Source organism: Cannabis sativa, chromosome 4 (genome assembly GCF_029168945.1).
Source record: "Cannabis sativa cultivar Pink pepper isolate KNU-18-1 chromosome 4, ASM2916894v1, whole genome shotgun sequence".
Classification (NCBI taxonomy): Eukaryota; Viridiplantae; Streptophyta; class Magnoliopsida; order Rosales; family Cannabaceae; genus Cannabis; species Cannabis sativa.
The window spans coordinates 57,923,008-57,950,883 of record NC_083604.1 but is presented as its reverse complement, the minus strand read 5'-3'; the positions used below and the strand labels follow the sequence as shown (position 1 = coordinate 57,950,883).

Below are 27,876 nucleotides of genomic sequence, written 5' to 3'. Positions count from 1 at the left end.
CACTACCTCTCATCAAGTCAGGAAAAACTACCAAGGAAAATAAGATTCAGATATGAAAAAATCTGGTTAAATGAACCAAATGCTGTTGCAATAATCCGTGAGCATTGGTCAACTAATTTAAATGGTGGAATTGATCTTTTCATGCAAAATTTGCAATCCTGTATAGAAGCATTACAACAATGGCATGTCACAAAGTTTGGAAATTTCAAAACAGACATCTCAAAAATGCAGCAGAATGTTTCTCTGCTAAATAATGCAGCAAATAGATGTGATTCGAACATGACTGAGTTGAAAAAATCTGAAGCTATTTTGGATGAATTACTTGAACAAGAAGAGAAATATTAGCATCAAAGATCAAGGGTCGATTGGCTTCAATGTGGAGATCAGAACACCAAATGTTTTCATGCTCACGCTACATCCAGGAAGTCCAAAAGCGTCATCAAATCCTTAGTGAACTCACAAGGAATTACTGTCACCTCTAAAGCTGATATGCCAAATGCTACTTGTTCTTACTATGACAGTTTGTTTGCTTCAGAAGGTGTTGATCCTCACTCCCTACAGGAAATCCTCTCTGCTATTCCAACAACCATCACTCATGACACGAACAAGTGTTGGATATTATTTTACCAGGATCTTAGATCTACTCACAAGTATGTTGTTTAAACACCCTAAATATGAACTTTCTAAAACGATAAATTAAACACATATAAAGTTAAGAAAACCTTACATTGATGTAGCGGAATTAATGTCTCCTTCCACTCAGATCTCTAACCCTTGTATCCTTTCTGTAGCAGAGTATAATCAAGATCTGAGCCCGAATGTCCTTCTTCTTCAAGTTTGATCCTTCACAGTCTTCCAATCTATGATTGAGTTACTACTTGCTGTGTGTGGGCACTTACTCTTTCACTAGGGTCGAAATTGATGAAGGAGAAAAGAGAAAGGGATTTCGGCCAGGTATAGAAAGTGGGGAAGGCTCAGTTTTTCTGAAGAGAGAAATTTCTGTCAGAAAGGCTTGTGAACTTATGATTTGACTGAGCCATCACTTTCTATTTATAGGCAACTACTAGGTTTAGGTTTAGAATTATTTGGCATTAAAATAATGAAAAAATTAATTTGAAATCCCACAATAAGTGGTCGGCCATGGTGTTGTAGTGGGCCTCACTTGATTTTGCAGTTTTATCAAATTTTATCTCTATTTTCTCAAAAACGCCAATTTTCCAATTCTAACATTTTAAATGCCAAAACTAATTATTTAATAACTAAAATAGATTATTAAATAATATTGTCATTTAATTTAATTATTAATTAGACATATAAAGTCCAATAATAAATAAATAAACCTAGAAACTCTTTTCTTTACAATTTCACCCATGCTTAGTGAAAATTCATAAAATTAGACATAGTCTAACTTTAGAATTATAATTGATCAATCACGAATCAATTAATGAGTCTTACAAGCAGAATATTCTCAACTAGAATGGGGACCATGGATCTATATGCTGAGCTTCCAATAAGTGAACCAAATTTACCAAGTAAATTCCTACTTATTAATTCTTCGTTGAATCCACTCTTAGAACTTAGAATTGCACTCTCAGACTTATAAAGAGCATATTGTATGTTCCACGATATCAATATGCTATCTCATTTAACCATTGTTATAATCTTATTGTGATTTAAAGATCCTCTATATAGATGATCTACATCGAGATGGGATTTCTTTACCGTTCTCACCCCTCAATGTATTTTGCCCCTTAAAACACTTAGCTACCTGTAAATGGTGTTTAGTGATCTAATAATTAGTCAGTTAAACAAGAGCTCATCCATTTACTTCTATTTGCTAAGCTCGAAGGGAATCATCACTTGACTTCTATACACCAGTAGAAGCTATAGATTCCATATTTATGTTCAGCACTCCCACTCAATCATACTATCATGTTTTCAAAATATACGTATCACCCTGACCCAAAAGTAGGCTTAACTAATAAGTCAAGGAACATGAATAGCACTCCTGAGTTGAGCCTAAGCATATCAGGATTTAGATTCTTTTAATCTTAAGATCAACTACTGATATTGACTTGGAAAGATATATATAACGGTAAGTTTGTAATATCTTAACTTAGTTGCAATATCGGTCCAGTCCAATGTATACTCCATACATTCGAAACTCGTATACTTTACTAATGTCCTGGAAAGAACATAACACTTACTCCAAGTGTAAGTACACATCATCGCTGATTATCACATTAGTCTAAATCGAATAACACTGATGAAATAGGGACCAAGTCTTTTGATTCATATGATCACAATCACATTCCACTGTGTTGACGATACTGTAATTGTGAATAAACATATGATCTGGATTTAACTGATTTTGTGTGTGTGAATGTAATAAACATATTAAACCATTAGCATGTAAAATTCATGCAAACATCAATCACTTCAAATTTTTTATATTGATAACTAATCAGATTGTAAAGAGTTTTATTTAGGGCATAAAACCCAACAAACTCCCACTTGCACTAACATAAAACAAACTGTGCAAATAGGTCAATCTGATGTCTTGATCTTCAGATCAAGTGTAGTGTATTTGAATCCACCCAAACTTCTGGAAACTAGTTCATAAATACTATTATGAAACATCCTTTACTATATGCTTTACTCATCAAGGGATACTGAAATCTTTACTGTTTTAAAATTACATCTGAATAAACAGAAGACATATCTCTCATATTTTAAAATATGTGATTGAGATAATACAGTGTAGACTTTTGATCAGTGATACAATTTTCTGGTATTTTCGAATAGACCAAGTTAAAATTCTTCTCTGGTAGAGCTTGAATTATTATTCAATAATTCCTCCACCCCCAAAGTAAGCACCATCTCAAGAATTTCGAAATTAGATGGTGAGATACAAAGACAACAGATACACAGTTCCTTAATATCTAACATATAGATCACTTTCATAAATCCTTCTTGAATATCTTCTAATGTTCCCTATTTGATTACATCTCAGATAGCTCCCACTCAATAGCAGATGTCTGGTTAAATAATACTTTTAACCTCTGATTGTTTAGAGAGTTACCTAGTTGTGACTTTTGTATTAGTCTGAAACTTTAAGTTAAGACTAAGTCATCAACATAGCAGACTCGTATTTTGAAGTGAAAAATACATGCCAGAGATAAAGTAATCAAAATTAAGATACCATAAAATTTTATGAGGATTAAGAATTCTAGGTTCAAGTCATTCGAATGGACTGAACTAGAGTTCTTTATCTTATTCTCATAATTCTGATAAGCTATTCCTATCCATGTGAATGGATAGATTTGCTTTTCAGTAGTGTTCTTAAGTACCTATCACAAGTATCAACCTAATGAAGATGGGTATAGAATTTTAAAATTCTCCCACTCAATTAAGGTTCATCTTCATCTGGACGATTTCACCCTTGGTCCAGATTTCTTATCCAACTCAATTGAGTTCAAGTAGCTTGGCCTATAAGAAGAAGAAAACAAATAAACAAAGTTAGTCCAGAATCATAAATCCAATTGGATAATAATTCACTAAAACTCTTAAAGTTTATAAATGGAAATACCTTGTTTCTTTGCAAGAAGTTTAGGACATTGGGGTTTCCAATGACCTTTCTCATTGCAGTAGAAACACTTTCCTTTTAAGTGTAGCATCACCAAAAGGAGCAGCCTTTTTATTCTTCATGGCTTTTGTTCGCTTCTTGGTGTTGTTCCACTTCTTCTTCGATTTGGGCTTCGAAGCAGAGGCAACATTTGCTTCAGGTTTCATCGTCCCATTACCATTCCCAGGATTATGAGGTTTGCTCCCTTTCTTCTTGGGTCCTCCAATCAAATTTTCATAAGTTTGAAGGTCATTGACTAATTCATGAAAGTCAATTTCCTTCTTATTCATGTCATAATTTGAAGTGTATGGTAGAAATGCTGGAGTTAGGCTATTCAAGATAAGACTTACTTGAGTAGCACTATCCATTTCAGCACCATGATCCTGGGCTTCTTGGAAATAACTTGACATTAGGAGAACATGGTCACGCACGTTTTGATGAGATTCCATCCGTGCATTAATGTACTTCTTAGTCGCGTCAAAGCGTGACTGAAGTGATGCCTTACCGAATAGCTCATTTAACTTCGTCATAACTTCAGCAGCCTTCTCAGTTTTAGAAAACCGAGTTTTGAGGGTGTCAACCATGCTAGAAAGCATAAAGTATAGAGCTTTGTCATTTGCTTTCTGCCAACGCTCATACTTTTCTTTCACAGCTTTGGATGCATTATCCCTAGGCACTTCAGGTGACGGCTCAGTTAAAACAAACAAGGCACTTTCTCCTATGAGAGCAATATTAATGTTCTCATTCCACTTATTAAAGTTAGATCCATTCAGCTTGTTTTCAGTCAACAATGATAACATGGGATTCATTTTGATAATACAGAATACTACAAAATAATAGAAATCAACAAATAGAAATTAATAATGGTTTAACACAAAATCAATTCAGAAATTATAAGCACATAGCAAGTAGGAATGATATGAGAAAATACTTAAAAAATTCAATCCTAAATAATTTCCAAGGTTTTTCAACAAACTGATATTAGTGTCCCGTTTAGGCGAGAGTCAAAGCTACCATCCATTGAATAGATTTGTCAGTTCATCTAAAATGTTAAACATTCTAGCAACCTTTTATTCGATCAAGATTGGAATCCAGCGTTGTCCCGTTTAGGCGAGAGTCAAGGCTATTCTATCTTATGAGCTTCTACCATTGTTTCGCAATTTGCAAGTCAAATATGGTCGCCACCATTAGGGTGATCTACACCATATAAAACACTTACAAACCACTTATCATGCGAGATTAAACGGTGCGACATTGCTAATGAACGTTCCTCCATTAGGGAGGATTACTCACTAAAACAAACGCGGTGTAAAATCCACAATGGAAATCGAATATCTTAATAATAATAAAGCTCATTCTTTAAAATGTATTTTCTTTATTATTCTAATAAATAAATTCTCATTAAATTCGAAATTTATAATTGAAATTCAAAAATAAGAATTTAATATAATATTTATAAAATTATACTTAGATGGTGATTGAAATAAAATTAATTATTTCCATCAAAGTAATAATCTTAAATATAAATATTAAGGAAATTAATTTAAGTTGAATTAAATTAAATAATTAGCAACTTAAAAATTTCCTTTGAGAATATATTTATTGAGTTCGAAAATTTAAAGTATATAAAAAATACAATTTTCAAAAATAATAAAAATAGAAAAGAAATACTTCAAGCAAAAATATCACCTATCTAGATTTTCTTTTGACTAATTAATTCAATTTCTAATGTTATATATATATATTTTAAATTCATTTATTTTAAATTAATCAATTAAATGAAAAAATCATTGATTGTAGTTGGTCCAAGAATTAATTAAAATAAATAATTAATTTACAACTCAATCTATTTTTCAAGATTAAAATTCGAAAAAAATATTGCATAAATAAAATGCAATTTTCAAAATTGATTAAGAAAATAAAGAAAAAAAAATATATATTGAAAATGATTTAAATTTAAGTTGAAAAATTAAATTTCAACTTAAAAAATAATTTTCTATTTAATTAAGTGTCATGACAAATCAATAAATATTTAAGTATCATGATGAAAATCAACTTAGATATTTAGATTTTTCAAGTTAATTGATTGAATTAAATTCAAGAAATAATAATTAAGTGTAGAGAAGGCTTAATTATTAATTTCTAGTTTAATACTAGGAAAAATATACTTAATAAAATTGTACCAAAATTAATTATTTAAATAATTAATTTCACAAAGTATAGTATTTTCCGATTTAAATATAAGAAATAATAAGTAGTCTAGAAATTACTATCTAGAAAATATCTTATTTGACTAAGTATCTTTTTAAAAAAAAATTGAAAAATACCTAATTTAAGTTATATAGAAAAAATCTTAAACTTAAATAATTTCAAATTTAGATTTAATTAAATATAAAAAATTAAGTTATAATCACTTAATTTGAAGATATCTTTTTAAGTTAATATTCGAAAAAGATATTAACCTAAAAAATATCTAAAATATTCCATTTTAAGTTAATATTCGAAAAGATATTAACTTAAAAAATATCTTAAGAATCTTTAATAACTAATGCCTAGGATTCCTCAACTTGATTTAAAATTTAAATCAAATATTCAAATTTAAGTTAGATAAGAAAAATCAGTTGTTACAACTAATTTATAACTTAAATAGGAATATTTAATTAAATAAGCTCCAGAAAGAATCTAGTTAGTTAAAATTCTATATTTAATTAAATACAAGAAAAATACAAATAGTTTGTCTAGAAATAATATCTAAACTAAAATGAAAATAAATTTTCATATATTTTAAAAGTTAATTATGTTGCTAATTCAATTTTATTAGGTCAAACTAATATAATTAACCTAGTACAGTTATTCAAATCAGGCAAATGGGCCTTCACAATTGGAGTAGTTCATGTGAGGGGGTGTTGGGTTCAGTATGTCGTACCCACTTCTTTGACTCCCAACTCTCACACAAGGCCCAAAAGAGAGGAATTTAACCTTAAAATAAATAACTGTTATTAATTGAATAGGTCCAATAACTAAATGGACCTAAATAAAATCTATCATGGTGTGACATTTTATTTAGCAACAACTTATATGCATCTATATAATAAAATAAACACATAGGCTCACACAGGTACACACTTGGATGGATCCTATCATGTTGTTAGGTCATACACAGATGGACGAAGATTGTAAAATTTACCTGTTACAAATTATTAACTTGACCAAGGGAGCCATCAGATCATTAGATCTGGCAAAAAGTAACCATGGCTATTTGCAATCAAGCAATAATAGGTTTTGAAAACTTACACACAAGCTAAAACCATATACTCCTGCAACAAGGTTAGTTGGATAGTTGGAAGTAGGATTTATTTAATTTTAAATAAATAAATTTCGAAATTAATAATTAAATAATAAAAAAAATATTTAATTAAAAAGAATTTAATTTTTCGAAAATAAAAATAAATATTTATTTTCGAAAATAAATAAAAAAAATATAAATTTCGAAATTATTTTAAAAAAAAATATTTAAAATTAAACCTACAATTTTGAAAAATTAGGTTTCAACCAACCTAAATATCATTTCAAAATTTGCTAACTACTTTTAAAATTTAAATGTTATTTTATAAATAAAAATTAAATAAAAATTAGAAAAGATAAATGAAATATCTTTTTCAGATTTTAAATTTAATTTAAATAAATAAAATAACAAAATTTAAAAGTTAGCAAAATATCTTACATCTATTTAAAATTACATGATTATAGTTATCTTATTTTAAATTTAAATAAGGTCAAATTATTTTAAAAAAAAAATTAATTTAAAAATATTTAAAATCTGACCTTAAATTTAAAAATAAGATAAGATATAATCAAATTTAAAAATAAGATAGATAATTAAGCAATAAGATAGATATTTACGATTTCAAAATTCAAATTATACTAATATCTTGAATTAAATTTTAAAAATATTAAATTAATTCATAATGATAATTAGAATTGAATTAGGAATAGTAAATCTATAAATACAAAACTATACAAAAAATTAGAAGTTAATTCCATGAAAAAACATGAAAAAACGAAGAAAAAACGAAAAAATTGTGAGCTGTACGGACAGTTTTCGCGATCGCAGGAAAATTTCAGCACAACTCTGATTTTTCCGAATCTTCAAAAAATCATAACTAATTCAAATTAAATCGAAATTGAGTTCTGTAAAAAAGTAACTTGCTTAATTTTTTCCATACTATCCAATAAAAATAATTACAGAAACAGAATCGCAATTATTTTTTACGAAAATTTACAAACATCAATCAATCATCAAATAACACTCAATACAACATGATACCATCCAAAAACAAACAAACAATCGTTTTAAAGTCCAAATTTCTTGTAAGTAAATAAATTACCATAGCTCTGAGGCCAGTTGTTGGATATTATTTTACCAGGATCTTAGATCTACTCACAAGTATGTTGTTTAAACACCCTAAATATGAACTTTCTAAAACGATAAATTAAACACATATAAAGTTAAGAAAACCTTACATTGATGCAGCGAAATTAATGTCTCCTTCCACTCAGATCTCTAACCCTTGTATTCTTTCTGTAGCAGAGTATAATCAAGATCTGAGCCCGAATGTCCTTCTTCTTCAAGCTTGATCCTTCACAGTCTTCCAATCTATGATTGAGTTACTACTTGCTGTGTGTGGGCACTTACTCTTTCACTAGGGTTGAAATTGATGAAGGAGAAAAGAGAAAGGGATTTCGGCCAGGTACAGAAAGTGGGAAGGCTCAGTTTTTCTGAAGAGAGAAATTTCTGTTAGAAAGGCTTGTGAACTTATGATTTGACTGAGCCATCACTTTCTATTTATAGGCAACTACTAGGTTTAGGTTAGGAATTATTTGGCATTAAAATAATGAAAAAATTAATTTGAAATCCCACAATAAGTGGCCGGCCATGGTGTTGTAGTGGGCCTCACTTGATTTTGCAGTTTTATCAAATTTTATTTCTATTTTCTCAAAAACGCCAATTTTCCAATTCTAACCTTTTAAATGCCAAAACTAATTATTTAATAACTAAAATAGATTATTAAATAATATTGTCATTTAATTTAATTATTAATTAGACATATAAAGTCCAATAATAAATAAATAAACCTAGAAACTCGTTTCTTTACAATTTCACCCCTACTTAGTGAAAATTCATAAAATTAGACATAGTCTAACTTTAGAATTATAATTGATCAATCACGAATCAATTAATGAGTCTTACAAGCAGAATGTTCTCAACTAGAATGGGGACCATGGATCTATATGCTGAGCTTCCAATAAGTGAACCAAATTTACCAAGTAAATTCCTACTTATTAATTCTTCGTTGAATCCACTCTTAGAACTTAGAATTGCACTCTCAGACTTATAAAGAGCATATTGTATGTTCCATGATATCAATATACTATCTCATTTAACCATTGTTATAATCTTATTGTGATTTAAAGATCCTCTATATAGATGATCTACATCGAGATGGGATTTCTTTACCGTTCTCACCCCTCAATGTATTTTGCCCCTTAAAACACTTAGCTACCTGTAAATGGTGTTTAGTGATCTAATAATTAGTCAGTTAAACAAGAGCTCATCCATTTACTTCTATTTGCTAAGCTCGAAGGGAATCATCACTTGACTTCTATACACCAGTAGAAGCTATAGATTCCATATTTATGTTCAGCACTCCCACTCAATCATACTATCATGTTTCCAAAATATACGTATCACCCTGACCCAAAAGTAGGGTTAACTAATAAATCAAGGAACATGAATAGCACTCCTGAGTTGAGCCTAAGCATATCAGGATTTAGATTCTTTAAATCTTAAGATCAACTACTAATATTGACTTGGAAAGATATATACAACGGTAAGTTTGTAATATCTTAACTTAGTTTCAATATCGGTCCAGTCCAATGTATACTCCATACATTCGAAACTAGTATACTTTACTAATGTCCTGGAAAGAACATAACACTTACTCCAAGTGTAAGTACACATCATCGCTGATTATCACATTAGTGTAAATCCAATAACACTGATGAAACAGGGACCAAGTCTTTTGATTCATATGATCACAATCACATTCCACTGTGTTGACGATACTGTAATTGTGAATAAACATATGATCTGGATTTAACTTATTTTGTGTGTGTGAATGTAATAATCATATTAAACCATTAGCATGTAAAATTCATGCAAACATCAATCACTTCAAATTTCTTATATTGATAACTAATCAGATTGTAAAGAGTTTTATTTAGGGCATAAAACCCAACAACAAGTCCTTAACAGAGCCTTTCACAAGCAACGATGTGTATGATGCCCTTAAATCTATGAGCCCAGATAAGAGCCTTGGTTGTGATGGGATGTTTGCAATGTTATATCAAAATTATTAGAACATTGGTGGCACATCTGTCATTAATCTGGTTCTTGGAGTTCTTAATGAAGGCCTCGACTTGACAGATAACAAGTTTTTCATCACACTGATTCCCAAAGTGCCCAACCTAGCTTCAATGAATGATTATCGTCCTATAAGTTTTTGTAATGTCATTTACAAACTTATTTCTAAGACAATTGTCATCAAATTCAAAAAAGTGCCGCCTTTTGTCATATCTGAAATAATCAGCATTCCTCTCAAATAGATTAATCACAGACAACATCTTAATTGCCTTTGAACTCGTTCATCATCTTCGGCACAAGACACGGGGTAGAATTGGGTACTCGGCTCTCAAGTTGGACATGAGTAAAGCATTTGACATGGTTGAATGGCAGTATCTAGAGGCAATCATGCTTAAGATGGGTTTTGATTATACATGGACGTCACTAATTATGAGGTGTATAACCACTATCTCTTTCTTATTTTCTCTTAATGGTGAGGTGGTTGGTCATGTGCAACCATATCGGGGCTTACGTCAGGGTGATCCTCTATCCCTGTACTTATTCCTCATTTGTTTAGAGGGACTCTCAAGATTATTGCAATCGGAAGAATAGGCTGGTATGTTGAAAGGACTTCGATTGACACGCAACTCTCCTTCCGTGTCACACTTGCTCTTTGCCGACGATAGCTTATTGTTTTGTCAATCTAATGAGCAATTTGTAATAAACATATTAAACCATTAGCATGTAAAATTCATGCAAACATCAATCACTTCAAATTTCTTATAATGATAACTAATCAGATTGTAAAGAGTTTTATTTAGGGCATAAAACCCAACAAACTCCCACTTGCACTAATATAAAACAAATTGTGCAAATAGGTCAATCTGATGTCTTCATCTTCAGATCAAGTGTAGTATATTTGAATCCACCCAAACTTCTGGAACTAGTTCATAAATACTCTTATGAAACATCCTTTACTATATGCTTTACTTATCAAGGGATACTGAAATCTTTACTGTTTTAAAAGTACATCTGAATTAACAGAAGACATATCTCTCATATTTTAAAATATGTAATTGAGATAATACAGTGTAGACTTTTCTTCAGTGATATAACTCTCTGGTATTTTCGAATAGACCAAGTTATAGTTCTTCTCTGGTAGAGCTTGAATTATTATTCAAAAATTCCTCCACCCCCAAAGTAAGCACCATCTCATGGAAATCGAAATTAGATGGTGAGATACAAGGATAGCTGATACACAGTTCCTTAATATCTAACATATAGATCACTTTCATAAACCTTTCTTGAATATCTTCTAATGTTCCTTATTTGATTACATCTCAGATAGCTCCCACTCAATAGCAGATGTCTGGTTAAATAATACTTTTAACCTCTGATTGTTTGGAGAGTTACTTAGTTGTGACTTTTGTATTAGTCTGAAACTTTAAGTCAAGACTAAGTCATCAACATAGCAGACTAGTATTTTGACCTGAAAATAAATGCCAGAGATAAAGTAATCAAAATTAAGATACCATCAAATTTTATGAGGATTAAGAATTCTTGGTTCAAGTCATTCGAATGGACTGAACTAGAGTTCTTTATCTTATTCTCATAATTCTGATAAGCTATACCTATCCATGCGAATGGTTAGATTTGCTTTTCAGTAGTGTTCTTAAGTACCTATCACAATTATCAACCTAATGAAGATGGGTATAGAACTTTAAAATTCTCCCACTCAATTAAGGTAGTGTGAAACTTTAACAAAGAACTTTCAAAGGTATCAAACTTTTACTTACAACAGTAAAATCGAAATGGAACATACAATCAAGATCAAGAATTTATATTTACAATAGCTGACTCATTATATTACTTCCATGTTTAAACAAGATATGTGTTTCATAGGGAATTGTGGAATGGACTCCTCCACCCCTAAGAATATACATATAGGGTACTATGGATAACCTCCACCCCTAAGTATATAGAGATTATGATCCAGCCCTAAAGGTTGTAAAGATCATGATTCTCTAAGTGTGATAGAGTTTATGTGGAGTCGAATACTATCCAGAGTTCATTAGATATAAAAGATCGTTGAACTGCATAGTTTTCTTAACTTTTCTCCACCCCTATCAGATCATAAGATCCTTTTATTAAACAAATTCTTAATAATTGTATTAGAATTAACAATTATTGATAAACATAGAAATAATTTCTAGTGTTTATATAATATAACTCTATGAAGAGTTGAAAATATTATAGAATTTGCATCAATAATAAAAATACTTACACATACAAACATACAAATATAATGTGGTAATAATTGATGAAGATAAAATAAATGAAGCTCAATCTCATAATTTGCAATATTGATTTCGAAAAAAAAATACTTTATTAATAATAAAAAAAATGTATTGCAACAATATGAGAGAAACAGGGATAAATATCCCTAAACTAAAATTTGAAATCCAAATTGTCTTTTAAACTAAAACAATTAATTCAAAAAAAAAAAAAAATAGATTGAAGAGCTTCATCTTCATCTGGACGATTTCACCCTTGGTCCAGCTTTCTGATCCAACTCAATTGAGTTCAAGTAGCTTGGCCTATAAGAAGAAGAAAAACAAATAAACAAAGTTAGTCCAGAATCATAAATCCAATTGGATAATAATTCACTAAAACTCTAAAAGTTTATAAATGGAAATACCTTGTTTCTTTGCAAGAAGTTTATGACACTGGGGTAATTTCCAATGACCTTTCTCATTGCAGTAGAAACACTTTCCTTTAAGCGTAGCATCACAAGAAGGAGCAGCCTTTTTCATGGCTTTTGTTCGCCTTTTGGTGTTCTTCCACTTCTTCTTCGATTTGGGCTTTGAAGCAGAGGCAATATTTGCTTCAGGTTTTATCGTCCCATTACCATTACCAGGATTATGAGGTTTACTCCCTTTCTTCTTGGGTCCTCCAATCAAATTTTCATAAGTTTGAAGGTCATTGACTAATTCATGAAAGTCAATTTCCTTCTTATTCATGACATAATTTGATGTGTATGGTAGAAATGCTGGAGTCAGGCTATTCAAGATAAGACTAACTTGAGTAGCACTGTCCATTTCAGCACCATGATCCTGGGCTTCTTGGAAATAACTGGACATGAGGAGAACATGGTCACGCACGTTTTGATGAGGTTCCATCCGTGCATTAATGTACTTCTTAGTCGCGTCAAAGCGTGACTGAAGTGACGCCTTACCGAATAGCTCATTTAACTTCGTCATAACTTCAGCAGCCTTCTCGGTTTTAGAAAACCGAGTTTTAAGGGTGTCAACCATGCTAGAAAGCATAAAGTATAGAGCTTTGTCATTTGCTTTCTGCCAACGCTCATACTTTTCTTTCATAGCTTTGGAAGCATTATCCCCAGGCACTTCAGGTGACGGCTCAGCTAAAACAAACAAGGCACTTTCTCCTATGAGAGCAATATTAATGTTCTCATTCCATTTATTAAAGTTAGATCCATTCAGCTTATTTTCAGTCAACAGTGATAACATGGGATTCATTTTGACAAAACAGGATACTACAAAATAATAGAAATCAACAAATAGAAATTAAATAATGGTTTAACACACAAAATCAATTCAGAAATTATAAGCTCATAGCAAGTAGGAATGATATGAGAAAATACTTAAAAAATTCAATCCTAAATAATTTCCAAGGTTTTCAACAAACTGATATCAGTGTCCCTTTTAGGCGAGAGTCAAAGCTACCATCCATTGAATAGAGTTGTCAGCTCATGTAAAATGTTAAACATTCTAGCAACCTTTTATTCGATCAAGATCAGAATCCAGCGTTGTCCCGTTTAGGCGAGAGTCAAGGCTATTCTATCTCATGAGCTTCTACCATTGTTTCGCAATTTGCAAGTCAAATATGGTCGCCACCATTAGGGTGATCTATACCATATAAAACACTTACAAACCACTTATCATGCGAGATTAAACGGTGCGAAATTGCTAATGAACGTTCCTCCATTAGGGAGGATTACTCACTAAAACAAACGCGGTGTAAAACCCACAATGGAGATCGAATATCATAATAATAATAAAGCTCATTGTTTAAAATGTATTTTCTTTATTATTCTAATAAATAAATCTCATTAAATTCTAAATTAAGAATTAAAATTCAAAAATAAGAATTTAATATAATATTTATAAAATTATACTTAGATGGTGATTGAAATAAAATTAATTATTTCCATCTTAGTGATAATCTTAAATATAAATATTAAGGAAATTAATTTAAGTTGAATTAAATAAATAATTAGCAACTTAAAAATTTCCTTTGAGAATATATTTATTGGGTTCGAAAATTTAAAGTATATAAAAATACAATTTTCGAAAATAATAAAAATAGAAAAGAAATACTTCAAGCAAAAATATCACCTATCTAGATATTCTTTTGACTAGTTAATTCAATTTCTAATAATATATATATTTTAAATTCATTTATTTTAAATTAATCAATTAAATGAAAAAATCATTGATTGTAGTTGGTTCAAGAATTAATTAAAATAAATAATTAATTTACAACTCAATCTATTTTTCAAAATAAAAAATTCGAAAATATTGCATAAATAAAATGCAAATTTCGAAATTGATTAATAAAATAAAAAAAATATATACATTTTGAAAATTATTTAAATTTAAGTTGAAAAATTAAATTTCAACCTAAAAATAATTTTCTATTTAATTAAGTGTCATGAAAAATCAATAAATATTTAAGTATCATGATGAAAATCAACTTAGATATTTGGATTTTTCAAGTTAATTAAATGTATTAAATTCAAGAAATAATAATTAAGTGTAGAGAAGGCTTAATTATATATTTCTAGTTTAATACTAGGAAAATATACTTAATAAAATTGTACCAAAATTAATTATTTAAATAATTAATTTCACAAAGTATAATTTTCCTATTTAAATATTAGAAATAATAAGTAGTCTAGAAATTACTATCTAGAAAATATCATATTTGACTAAGTATCTTTTCAAAAATTTGAAAAATATCTAATTTAAGTTAGATAGAAAAAAATCTAAAACTTAAATAATTTCAAATTTAGATTTAATTAAATATCAAAAATTAAGTTGTAACCACTTAATTTGAAGATATCTTTTTAAAGTTAATATTTGAAAAAATATTAACCAAAAAATATCTAAAATATTCCATTTTAAGTTAATATTTGAAAAGATATTAACTTAAAAAATATATTAAGAATCTTTAATAACTAATGCCTAGGATTCCTCAACTTGATTTAAAATTTAAATCAAATATTCAAATTTAAGTTAGATTAGAAAAATACAAATAGTTTGTCTAGAAATAATATCTAAACTAAAAGTGTTTTTCTTAAAATTAACTTTAAAATATTAAAATGAAAATAAATTTTCATATATTTTAAAAGTTAATTATGTTACTAATTCAATTTTATTAGGTCAAACTAATATAATTAACCTAGTACAGTTATTCAAATCAGGCAAATGGGCCTTCACAATTGGGGTAGTTCATGTGAGGGGGTGCTGGGTTCAGTATGTCGTACCCACTTCTATGGCTCCCAACTCTCACACAAGGCCCAAAAGAGAGGAATTTAACCTTAAAATAAATAACTGTTATTAATTGAATAGGTCCAATAACTAGATGGACCTAAATAAAATCTATCATGGTGTGACATTTTATTTAGCAACAACCTATATGCATCTATATTAAAACAAAATAAACATATAGGCTCACACAGGCACACTTTGGATGGATCCTATCATGTTGCTAGGTCATACACAGATGAAAGAAGATTGTAAAATTTACCTGTTACAAATTATTAACTTGACCAAGGGAGCCATCAGATCATTAGATCTGGCAAAAAGTAACCATGACTATTTGCAATCAAGTAATAATAGGTTTTAAAAACTTACATACAAGCTAAAACCACATACTCCTGCAACAAGGTTAGCTGGATAGTTGGAAGTAGGATTTATTTAATTTTAAATAAATAATTTCGAAAAATAAATAATTAAATAATTAAAAAAAAATTAATTTAATTTTTCGAAAAAATAAAATAAAAAATAAATATTTATTTCGAAAATAAAAAAAATTTAAATTTCGAGATTATTTAAAAAATATTTAAAATTAAACCTACTATTTTGAAAAATTAGGTTTCAACCAACCTAAATATCATTTCAAAATTTGCTAACTACTTTTAAAAATTAAATGTTATTTTAAAAAATAAAAATTAAATAAAAATTAGAAAAGATAAATGAAATATCTTTTCAGATTTTAAATTTAATTTAAATAAATAAAATAATAAAATTTAAAAGTTAGAAAAATATCTTACATCTATTTAAAATTACATGATTATAAATATCTTATTTTAAATTTAAATAAGGTCAAAATATCTAAAAAGATTTAATTTTTTAAAAAAAATATATATAAAATCTGACCTTAAATTTAAAAATAAGATAAGATATAATCAAATTTAAAAATAAGATAGATTTTTAAGCAAGAAGATAGATACTAATTCTATTCAAATTCATATTACACTAATATCTTGAATTAAATTTAAAAAATATTAAATTAATTCAAAATGATAATTAGAATTGAATTAGGAATAGTAATAGTATATATACAAAACCATACAAAAAATCGGAAGTTAATTCCATGAAAATGTATGAAAAATCGAAGAAAAACGAAAAAATTGTGAACTGTACGGACAGATTTGCGATCGCAGGAAAATATCAGCACAGCCCCGATTTTTTCAAATCTTCAAAAATTCATAACTAATTCAAATAAAATCGAAATTGAGTTCTGTAAAAGGCTAACTTGCTTAATTTTTTCCATACTATCCAATAAAAATAATTCTAGAAACAAAATTACAATTATTTTCACGAAAATTTACAAACATCAATCAATCATCAAATAACACTCAATAGAACATGATACCATCCAAAAACAAACAAACAATCGTTTTAAAGTCCAAATTTCATGTAAGTAAATCAATTACCATGGCTCTGAGGCCAGTTGTTGGAAATTATTTTACCAGGATCTTAGATCTACTCACAAATATGTTGTTTAAACATCCTAAATATGAACTTTCTAAAACGATAAATTAAACACATATAAAGTTAAGAAAACCTTACATTGATGCAGCGGAATTAATGTCTCCTTCCACTCAGATCTCTAACCCTCGAATCCTTTCTGTAGCAGAGTATAATCAAGATCTGAGCCCGAATGTCCTTCTTCTTCAAGTTTGATCCTTCACAGTCTTCCAATCTATGATTGAGTTACTGCTTGCTGTGTGTGGGCACTTACTCTTTCACTAGGGTCGAAAAAGATGAAGGAGAAAAGAGGAGAGAGGGTTTCGGCCAAGGAATAGAAAGTGGGGAAGGCTCAGTTTTCTGAAGAGAGAAATTTCTGTCAGAAAAGGTTATTCAAAGATGTGTATTTGACTGAGCCATCACTTTCTATTTATAGGCAACTACTAGGTTTAGGTTTAGAATTATTTGGCATTAAAATAATGAAAAAATTAATTTGAAAAATCAACTTAAGTGGCCGACCATGGTGTTGTAATGGGCCTTACTTAATTTTGCAATTTTATCAAATTTTATCTCTATTTTCTCAAAAACGCCAATTTTCCAATTCTAACCTTTTAAATGCCAAAACTAATTATTTAATAACTAAAATAGATTATTAAATAATATTGTCATTTAATTTAATTATTAATTAGACATATAAAGTCCATTAATAAATAAATAAACCTAGAATCTCTTTTCTTTACAATTTCACCCCTGCTTAGTGAAAATTCATAAAATTAGACATAGTCTAACTTTAGAATTATAATTGATCAATCACGAATCAATTAATGAGTCTTACAAGCAGAATGTTCTCAACTAGAATGGGGACCATGGATCTATATGCTGAGCTTCCAATAAGTGAACCAAATTTACCAAGTAAATTCCTACTTATTAATTCTTCGTTGAATCCACTCTTAGAACTTAGAATTGCACTCTCAGACTTATATAGAGCATATTTTATGTTTCACGATATCAATATACTATCTCATTTAACCATTGTTATAATCTTATTGTGATTTAAAGATCCTCTATATAGATGATCTACATCGAGATGGGATTTCTTTACCGTTCTCACCCCTCAATGTATTTTGCCCCTTAAAACACTTAGCTACCTGTAAATGGTGTTTAGTGATCTAATAATTAGTCAGTTAAACAAGAGCTTATCCATTTACTTCTATTTGCTAAGCTCGAAGGGAATCATCACTTGACTTCTATACACCAGTAGAATCTATAGATTCCATATTTATGTTCAGCACTCCCACTCAATCATACTATCATGTTCCCAAAATATACGTATCACCCTGACCCAAAGGTAGGCTTAACTAATAAATCTAAGAACATGAATAGCACTCCTGAGTTGAGCCTAAGCATATCAGGATTTAGATTCTTTTAATCTTAAGATCAACTACTGATATTGACTTGTAAAGATATGTATAACGGTAAGTTTGTAATATCTTAACTTAGTTGCAATATCGGTCCAGTCCAATGTATACTCCATACATTCGAAACTAGTATACTTTACTAATGTCCTGGAAAGAACATAACACTTACTCCAAGTGTAAGTACACATCATCGCTGATTATCACATTAGTGTAAATCCAATAACACTGATGAAACAGGGACCAAAACTTTTGATACATATGATCACAATCACATTCCACTGTGTTGACGATACTGTAATTGTGAATAAACATATGATCTGGATTTAACTGATTTTGTGTGTATGAATGTAATAAACATATTAAACATATTAAACCATTAGCATGTAAAATTCATGCAAACATCAATCACTTCAAATTTCTTATAATGATAACTAATCAGATTGTAAAGAGTTTTATTTAGGGCATAAAACCCAACAAAAGTCTGGAAACAAAGAGTTGCTTCAGGCATACAAAGAAATTTCGTAATCAGTTGGAGAGTATGATGGCTAACTTTTGGTGGGAAATAATCAAAATGGCACCAAAATTCATTGGAAGAGATGGAAATCTCTATGCAAATCCAAAGGTGGTTTGGGATTCTGATCTTTTGTTCACTTTAACCAAGCACTTTTGGCCAAATAAGCATGGAGAATCTTTGATATGCCCGATTCTTTATTAAGTCCACTGCTCAAGCATAGGTATTTTTCAAACAATTCTTTTCTTGATGCTAACATCGGCCACTCACCATCCTTAACTTGGCAAAGTATTTGTTGGGGCAAGGAATTGTTGATTAAAGGGCTGCGGTATAAAATCGAAAACAGAAATCATATTGAAAGTGGGCATGATCCATGGATACCGAGTTACAATGAGTTTAGACTTGTTAGTTTTTCTAGAAATCCTTCAATGCCAGTATCAAGTTTCATCACAGAGGAACGAGTTTGGAATGTATCACTGCTGAATAAGTTTTTCCAGCCAACTGATATTGAACGCATATTGTTTATACCTCTGAGTTATTTTGCTGATACAGACCGATTAATATGGCATCACACTACAAATGGCTCTTATACCGTTAAATCCAAATTCCATTTAGCCACATCTTTGAAAGAACAACATTGTTCCTTAACTTCTAATCAGCATAGAGATTGGTGGAAATTTTTTTGGAACCTAAATTTGCCCCCAAAGATCAGAATTTTTGCCTGGAAAGTCTTCCAAAATGTGCTTCCTACAGCTGCTGCTTTGTTCAAGAAGAAGGTGTTAAATTCAGGTGAATGTTCCCTTTGTGCTTCAAGTTGGGAATCTATTGGCCATGCCCTCTTTGGTTGTAAGCATGCTAAAGCCATATGGAAATTTTCCAAGTTTTAACTTGATTTTCGTCAGGCTTAAAGTATGTTTAATGGTGATTATTTGCGCCATTTATCTACTATCCATCAGCAGCAAGACTTTGAGCTCATTTTATGTGTGTTGTGGGGGATATGGACGGATAGAAATCGGGTTGTTCATGGTGGTGTTCCACGCCAACATGCTGCTATAGTTCAGTACACAATCAGATTTCATGAAGATTTTACCCGTCTCAAACTCCATCCTCCATCTGATGCTGTCAACAACAATCAAGTAGCTGCTTTGCCAAGATCAAACACGGTTCAGCATGTTCACAATTGGAAGCCACCACAGCTGAATGGGTTTAAATTAAACGTGGATGCAGCTACAAATTTGGAGCAAAAGAAATTGGGAATTGGTGTAATAATCAGAGATCATAAATGGAATGGTGGTTGCTGTGTTTTCAAAAGCTGTTCAAGGAAGCTTTAGATCAGATGAAATGGAGGCAAAAATACTTTTCCATGCTCTTAATTGGGTATTGCAGTCACAACTTGCTCTTACTCATATTGAAACGGATGCCTCAAGAGTCTCCTATGCTTTAAATCTTTCATCTATAGATTTATCTTGCTTTTCTGATATTATTATGGATGTTCGTTGTCTTTTATCTTTTTTCCCTCAAGTTTTAGTTACCTATGGGAAACGAACTGCTAATCAAGCAGCACATGGTTTAGCTAAATTTGCTTTAAGGTTGGATGATGACATTAGTTAGATAGGAGAAATTTCCTATCTTATTTTCTCTTTCTTGTAAATAATTTTTTTTTTGAACATCTTATAAATAATTTTTTTGAGTATAGCGTAATGGTATTTTACAATCATTTAATAGCTTAATAGTTTCAAGGTCCTATGTTCGAACCCACGACCTCTTCCTTTTTCCCATCCCTCCCTCACCACTAAGCTAGCCTTAGTGGCTTATCTTGTAAATAATTTTGATTTATAATAAGAGTGAAATTTTTCCAAAAAAAAAAAAAAAAAAAAAAGAAAAACTTTTGGGATAACTTGAGGATGCTTATAAACAAACGAAGTTGAAGGAAAATGAGTAAAACACGTGTAAGTGAAACAAATGCGTGGGACCCACATGCACCCCCCACAATCCTACAAACCGTGTAACTCGCGCTTCGAGTTTAGGTTCTGTTCGTTTCGTAATTGGTTTTTATTTTTTTATTTTGAAGTTTGTATTGTTCTACTAAAGTATGTCAACTAAACTGAACTGCCCCAAAAAGAAAACGTCTAGTGCTCAACTAATAATCTTCCATTAATTATGCCACCCAACTAATAATCTTCCATTAATTATGCCACCCTTTTCACTAATCAAAACAAAACAATTATAATAAAAATGAAAATGAAAATACAAGAAAGAAATAGTTGAAAATCTACAAGTAACGTGATGGGTTGCAATATGATTCTCTTTCATTAATAAGAACAAACCAATTTATATTAGCAGTTACATATTACAGATAAGAATTGGATTCTTCCCTTTTATTTCAAATTATAATTATTAATCATTATTTTATTATAATTTAATATTTGTTACACATTATTTTATTTTTATTCTATCTCTAATGATAGTGCTTTATGGTCTCACCTTTAATTATTGCTTACAAAATACGGGACCGTTTGGAAGTCTCCTCCTTATTTTTTTTAGATAAAGTCTCATCCTTATTATTTCATGACTTATTTATTATTATTATTATTATTATTATTATTATTATTATTATTATTATTATTATTATTATTATTTATCTCCACTACCTTTCCACTTACAATTTTTATTTTATTTTTAAGACAAATATATATATGGTTTTTTTTTTTTGAAACCCATATATATGAAATTAAAACATGAGAAAACTATTACATGTTCTTCTTTTTTCCCCTGCCCCTTGTGTCGTTCTCTTCTCCCTCACTGTGTTTCATTCTTTGCTTTAACATTCAGACTTTTGGCTTTTGCTGTCAAAAATAAAGAGAAAAAGAACAGCTCTTTCTTTTGAAGCTTTTGTTTATCATTGGAATCACCACCGCATGCTTATTTATTTATTTATTTATTTTAAGAAGAGAATAATGAAGCCTCCAGTTGGTGTCTCTGTATGTTTCCTCTCCCTATGTACTCTTTTTGTTTTCTGTATATATGTTTAGGTGTGTACATGCCTGTACTTTTAAGATGGTTGTTTTGAAATCTTAGACTGTTCGAGCTACTTGGGTTGTTTTCAAAATTGGATTTTTCTTTTGTCTACTTATGTGTTTTGAGGTGACGCAAGTAGTTTCTCTTCATCATTTTATGTTTTGTTTTGTTTGAATTGTAATTTCTTGGTTGATGAGAAACATAAACAATGCAGAAATTTCTTGTATGCTTGGTTTCTGCTCCTAGAAATTTATCTGAAGGAGCAGTTGTTTATGTTGGTTACCGTTTTAAAAAAAGTTTATAACTAATCATGTGCTTATGTGGGTTTTGGGTTATTTGAATAACTCAATCTTCAGACTGTGTTTGGTTACTGAGAAAGTTAGGAGCCAATCCCACTATATTTGTTATTAATTTTTTGCTTATTCTTTATTTTGTTTGAAAAATATACATAAATATTTGCTAGTTTTGCTTGGATGGTCATATTGGGTCATCATATCGGTGACCAAGAATGATTTTAGGTTGGGAAGAGGAGTAGTTATCAACTCAATGGCTATTACCCGTCTGATAAGGCCAATATCTTATTTTGTATATTATAAATTATTTTTTAAGACTTAACTCAAATTTTCTCAGTAACCAAACAGAGGCCAGGTAGGATGAAAACGACATAGCTGCTTCCCTCAGCATATTTGATTTCCTCAATCTTATATATCTGTGTAACTTCTTTAATTATACCATTGGCTGATTCAAGGTTACTGAGAATCTCTAATTACTTAACCTCTATCAGATGGCTAAAAAGTGTGATTTAGTATTGATCATCTTTTTGTTATAATGAATTTTTAATTTAATTTCTTATGGTACTCATTGTAGAGATATCCCAGGCAGACAAATATTGACCTCCTTTGTCTCTTTGTTGTATTGGTTTTTATTTTATCTTGTTGGTGGGAGGAGCTTTTTGTGTAGCATAAGTTCTTGGTAAAGGTTCTATTTTGTTACTTTGCATTAGCTTTTCTCTGCAACACTCCAAAACTCTTTAAATTTACTTGAAATTAGTTGCAGTTGGAGTATAGCTAAAATGAAACAACTGTAATGTTTCTTATTACTATTGCTAGTTACATCATCTCTTGTACTGGCCATCTTTTGACTTGCATATTGATGGATAGGAATGGTTAGGGTGTATATTGTCACCTTTGAAATAATCATTAGAATATAATGTCTTTAAACCAACTATAAGTTGTGACCCTTTTTGCTCCTTATTTTGTCAGGGTACTTTACTCACGGATCCAAAAAGTCGGTCACGCTTGTGCAGTCTTGTCCTTTTAGCTTCTTTGCTTTGCGGTGCTTACTTTATTGGCAATGCTTTCATTGAAAAGCAATACAAAGAAGTATGTATAATTTCTTTAATATCACTAGAATATGGTGTTTCTTAGTGACATGATTTCCTATAACTTGTGCTTGTATTATGCTATAACCTGTACAAGTCTACATGTTAGATTAGCTTTTGTGGACATGGAAAAAGAAATATCCATAATGTATTATTTATTATGTGAGTTTGGGGCATCTTCATGATATCTAATTATAAAAAGATCACTTACTGGTTATAGGTAATTCTGCATCTCAATCTGTTTCCAGTTCAAATTGCTAAAATAAATAAAAATCTCAGCAATAATTGAGATCGTATCTCTGTTATTTTTACAAGGGACTGCTCCTCATGCTCTTTTATATTTTGGTCACATGGGAATATGAATTTGTATTTGTTTTGAGTGTTTATGGTTTCTGCTTATAGTTTTGAATTTAGTAGCTTAGAAATTATAATAATCTTCCTGGTCATAACTATGCAAATCTCGCATGCAGAGATTGGCACAGTGGAAATTTAGTTATGGATTGCAGAATAATAGACCGGATTGTCGGGTTTGTCTCTTGTCTCTATTGGATTGAATTTTTTTTTATTTCATAGTACTTTTAAATGATTTCATCTTTTTCTGTTTTTGATGTATCTTCTCCTCTCAGGATCACTGTTTTCCTTTGGAAACTGTTGCACTACCGAAAGGAATTATTGCCAAAACTTCAAACTTGCAAATGCAACCCTTGTGGGGCTCTACTATAAACAGTGTATGCATAACTTGCTGAATTTCTGGGCAAATTGAAGTGTTGGATTGTGGAACATTGACTTTCTTTTTGAAAAGAAAAAAGAGAACCAACAACAAAAGATAAAACTTGAGAGATTAATAATAATAATAATGGTGTAACTAATAAGCAATTTCCTAAAGATATGGCAGGTTCAGGTTTTATTGTTCATGATCTGTATTTATTTATACCTACTCTCTAAGTCAAAGCATTATTGTTTCAGAAAGGCTCAAAATCTTCATTGAGCTTGCTGGCCATTGCTGTTGGAATTAATCAGAAAGAAGTAGTGAACAACATTGTTAAAAAGGTGCTGCTCACTCTTTTGATGCCTTTTCTGTATCCAGAACTTATTGTCATGATTCTGATTAGTATCTGTTCTATATTGCAGTTTCCTTCCAGTGATTTTGTGGTGATGCTTTTTCACTATGATGGTTTCATGGACGAGTGGAGGGACTTATCATGGAGTGATCAAGCGATACATGTGTCTGCAGTGAATCAGACAAAATGGTAATGTTAATTCTTTTAAACTATAAATTTCCGAAACTAAAGTCAATCATGGGAATTTACCACTATACTGAATGAAACTTCAAACAAGTCTAGTTGTTTTGCGATTTTTTTTGATATAGTGATTTTGTAGGTGGTTTGCCAAACGTTTCTTACACCCAGATATAGTTGCTGAGTATAGATATATATTTCTCTGGGATGAGGACCTTGGGGTAGAGAATTTTAACCCAAAACGGTAAGCATGACCAGTATTCACTGCTCTGCAATAAACTTAACTGGCTACTGTAAATGTTGACAATTAGAATTTTCTGCCTTGACGTACAGTACTACTGCTCATATACAAATGTACATATATGTGTGAGATCTTTGAAAATGTTTACAAATCTAACCAATAAACTGTGATAATTCAACTTTAGTGAATGGCTCTTTTTTGTTTTTCACCAATAATTTTCAAAATCTCTACTATAATAAGTCAAGAGTTAGTTAAATCTGATGCAACTTGTTGCCTAGATACCTAGGAGACACTTGATGTTAAAGGATACAGCAGTCTGGAGTATTTCCACCTAGACACCCAATTGAGTCCAAGCACTGCATGCAATCTTTATATCAATTTCAATTTTTGAACACATAATTTAAGTTTTCTTCAGTGATGATTAAGTCTAATATTATATTACAAGTTGAATTTATTGCAGATATTTATCTATTGTTCAAAATGAAGGACTCGAAATATCACAGCCAGCACTTGATACTGTTAAGTCAGCGGTGTATCATCCAATTACTGCCCGACAGAGGGGAAAAGTGCACAGGTTGGTATAATGTTTTTTTGGGATATAGGAAATTAAATAGAGTAGGATTGCACAACTTCTATGATTGATAACATCTGTTTTGGAACTCATGTCAAGTAATTATGGAATTTTTACTTTCACGTGAGAGTCAATCTTAAACTTCATTTAAGTTTGGATTGTCTATGTGGTACCAAACACTTAGCAGCTGTAGTGTAAAAGTGATAGGTTTTTTTTGCTCTTAAGGTTAACAGAATGGTTTCTGGTCACTCAGAAGCACACGATTTACTACTTGCATGTTATAATGTATCCATTTTCCCAATATATTTTACAGAAGGTACTATAAATTTAAAGGCAGTGGAAGGTGTGATGACGAAAGCTCTTCTCCTCCATGTGTTGGGTAAATAATCAGCATTATTTAGCTTCTGATTGATATATAATTACGTTAGATTGTGTTTAAATGTAATATGACCAAGAAATTTCATTTTATAAAACCTGTAAACAGTTGGGTCGAAATGATGGCACCTGTTTTTTCTCAGGCAGCTTGGCGATGTGTATGGCATATGATACAGGTATGGAATTTACTGTGAGACTCAATTACAAACCAAAGTTAAGAAGTCAGTATTTCTTGGTACAAAACAAACCAAAGAAGCGTTGAGTTTGTTTCTTCTTTAGATATTCAATGTTTTTGCTGCGAATTTTTGCTCTACAAATTTTACTTGTTGAGTTTATCATATCATTGTAAGGAACTTGTGTTTTGGTGACTTGTTTAATATTCTTTTCTGTATGTCAAGATTGCCCTTCAAAAAAAAAATGCATAAAGTTTCAGCATACCAAATATATTCCAGTGTATACAAGGAAAACAGTATTTCTTGGTAGCAAGAGTTATTAAAATGCATAAAGTTTCAACTAAACATTTTGATCTCTGCATTGCTTTAATCAATATAGTGATTATTCTTTATTTGTTTATTATTCCTGCAGAATGATTTGATCCATGCATGGGGCCTTGACATCCAGCTAGGTTATTGTTCACAGGTAAATTTCCATTCTACAAAATTTCATTCATGGGCTCACTTGATCGTACTTAATAATGATTGGACTTCCATTCAGGGTGATCGATTGAAGAAAGTTGGTGTGGTTGATGCTGAATATGTGGTTCATCTCGCCCTTCCAACACTCGGTGTATCAAATGCCCATAAGGCAAGTGTTGCTGTCATAAAAGAACTCCTTAATATTTTGTGCTGAGAGTTTATTTGAATTGCATCTATAGTTGGGGGACATGTAAATTCTTTTCAAGCCAAGCAATTCTCTTCTATAAATGTATTCAAATGTGAACAATGTTAAAAATCGTTACCTGGAACCTTGTACCAAAAGCATTGTTGGTACTCTTTGTAAGTGGTGCTGCAATAGCCTCGTGTGCTTGCGATGCAGCAATCAAGCATAGAAAGTAATAGTAAGACATTGTTTCATCTATCTCATTCTCATCTGTATTTTTTAATTGCAGGCTGCATCTGGCTTGGAAAAGGTTGATAACAGAGGCAAGGTATATATATATATACTTGTTGATATGCCAAATACTTGTTGATGCTCTCAGAACTTTTACCTGACACTTTTTTTTATTATGTTCTCAGGTCAGGATGCAATCTTCTGTTGAAATGAAGATCTTTAAGGACAGATGGGACAATGCGGTTAAGGATGATAGTTGTTGGGTCGATCCGTATCAGTTGTCAGTAAATCGAACTAGCCCTTAATTTTATTTATGACTTCCATCCACTGAGAACTCAAGGTTGGTAGTTATCCTGCATAAAAGTAAAATGCAGAAATCTGCACAGATAGAAATACACAATTCTTCTGACAAAAGAGAAACTCAAACAGCTGTGACAAACACTTTTAAGGCTTACAAGAAACATTGCAATGAATAACTGACTGAAGCGCTGTATTTGAGAGTGCGGAAGTATTATTCGACATCCACCGTGAGCAGCCATTAAACATGTTGCAACTTCTCATGTATTCTTTGTAAAGTACATAAAATTTACTTTATAGATAGGTGAATCCTGCAAGGTGAGAGTGAGAAATAGAAGATCTATCATTATTTTATTTATTTATTTGGAACTTTTGGTGTTGTGATTGTACAATTTCTGTGTATAGAACCCTATATCTGTTCAAATGAAGATTCTTGTTTTCTCTCAACCATTATTCCTTTGGTGCATGTGATAAGAGTTTCTTTAGAAATAGAAGAACTGCCTTGTTTTTATGTTAGTTTCTTCTTTCTCATGTCAATACAATTTTAATTTTACGTAGGTCTTTAATGAAAACTAATATCATTTAGTATGAGGAGTAGCCTTGGCCTTTATAAATAAATATTAATATAACAAATTATATTATATCTTTATTTTTATATATAAAATTTAATTATTTAACACAATTCTTGTG

The 27,876-nt window shown here is 30.5% G+C and overlaps 1 protein-coding gene across 1 annotated transcript; it reads left to right on the top strand.

Annotated features, from left to right (window-relative positions):
- The first annotated feature begins 21,731 nt into the window (after nt 1–21,731).
- On the top strand, nt 21,732–27,633 carry LOC115714978 (uncharacterized). Its single transcript, XM_030643752.2, has 14 exons — nt 21,732–21,996; nt 23,296–23,415; nt 23,885–23,941; nt 24,041–24,142; nt 24,381–24,464; nt 24,546–24,664; nt 24,795–24,896; nt 25,354–25,467; nt 25,778–25,843; nt 25,949–26,015; nt 26,425–26,478; nt 26,554–26,643; nt 26,948–26,986; nt 27,075–27,633. Exons 1-14 carry the CDS (start codon nt 21,934–21,936, stop codon nt 27,192–27,194), a joined length of 1,197 nt encoding a protein of 398 aa, XP_030499612.2. The 5' UTR covers nt 21,732–21,933; the 3' UTR covers nt 27,195–27,633.
- The last annotated feature ends 243 nt before the right edge of the window (nt 27,634–27,876 follow it).

What these genes read in the sequence shown, in the direction of transcription:
- LOC115714978 (XM_030643752.2), top strand. Translation starts at nt 21,934, where the DNA reads ATGCTTATTTATTTATTTATTTATTTTAAGAAGAGAATAATGAAGCCT. An exon ending in TTGAAAAGCAATACAAAGAA is followed by an intron (nt 23,416 to 23,884) that starts GTATGTATAATT and finishes TCTCGCATGCAG; the next exon opens with AGATTGGCACAGTGGAAATT. An exon ending in GTGTATCAAATGCCCATAAG is followed by an intron (nt 26,644 to 26,947) that starts GCAAGTGTTGCT and finishes TTTTAATTGCAG; the next exon opens with GCTGCATCTGGCTTGGAAAA.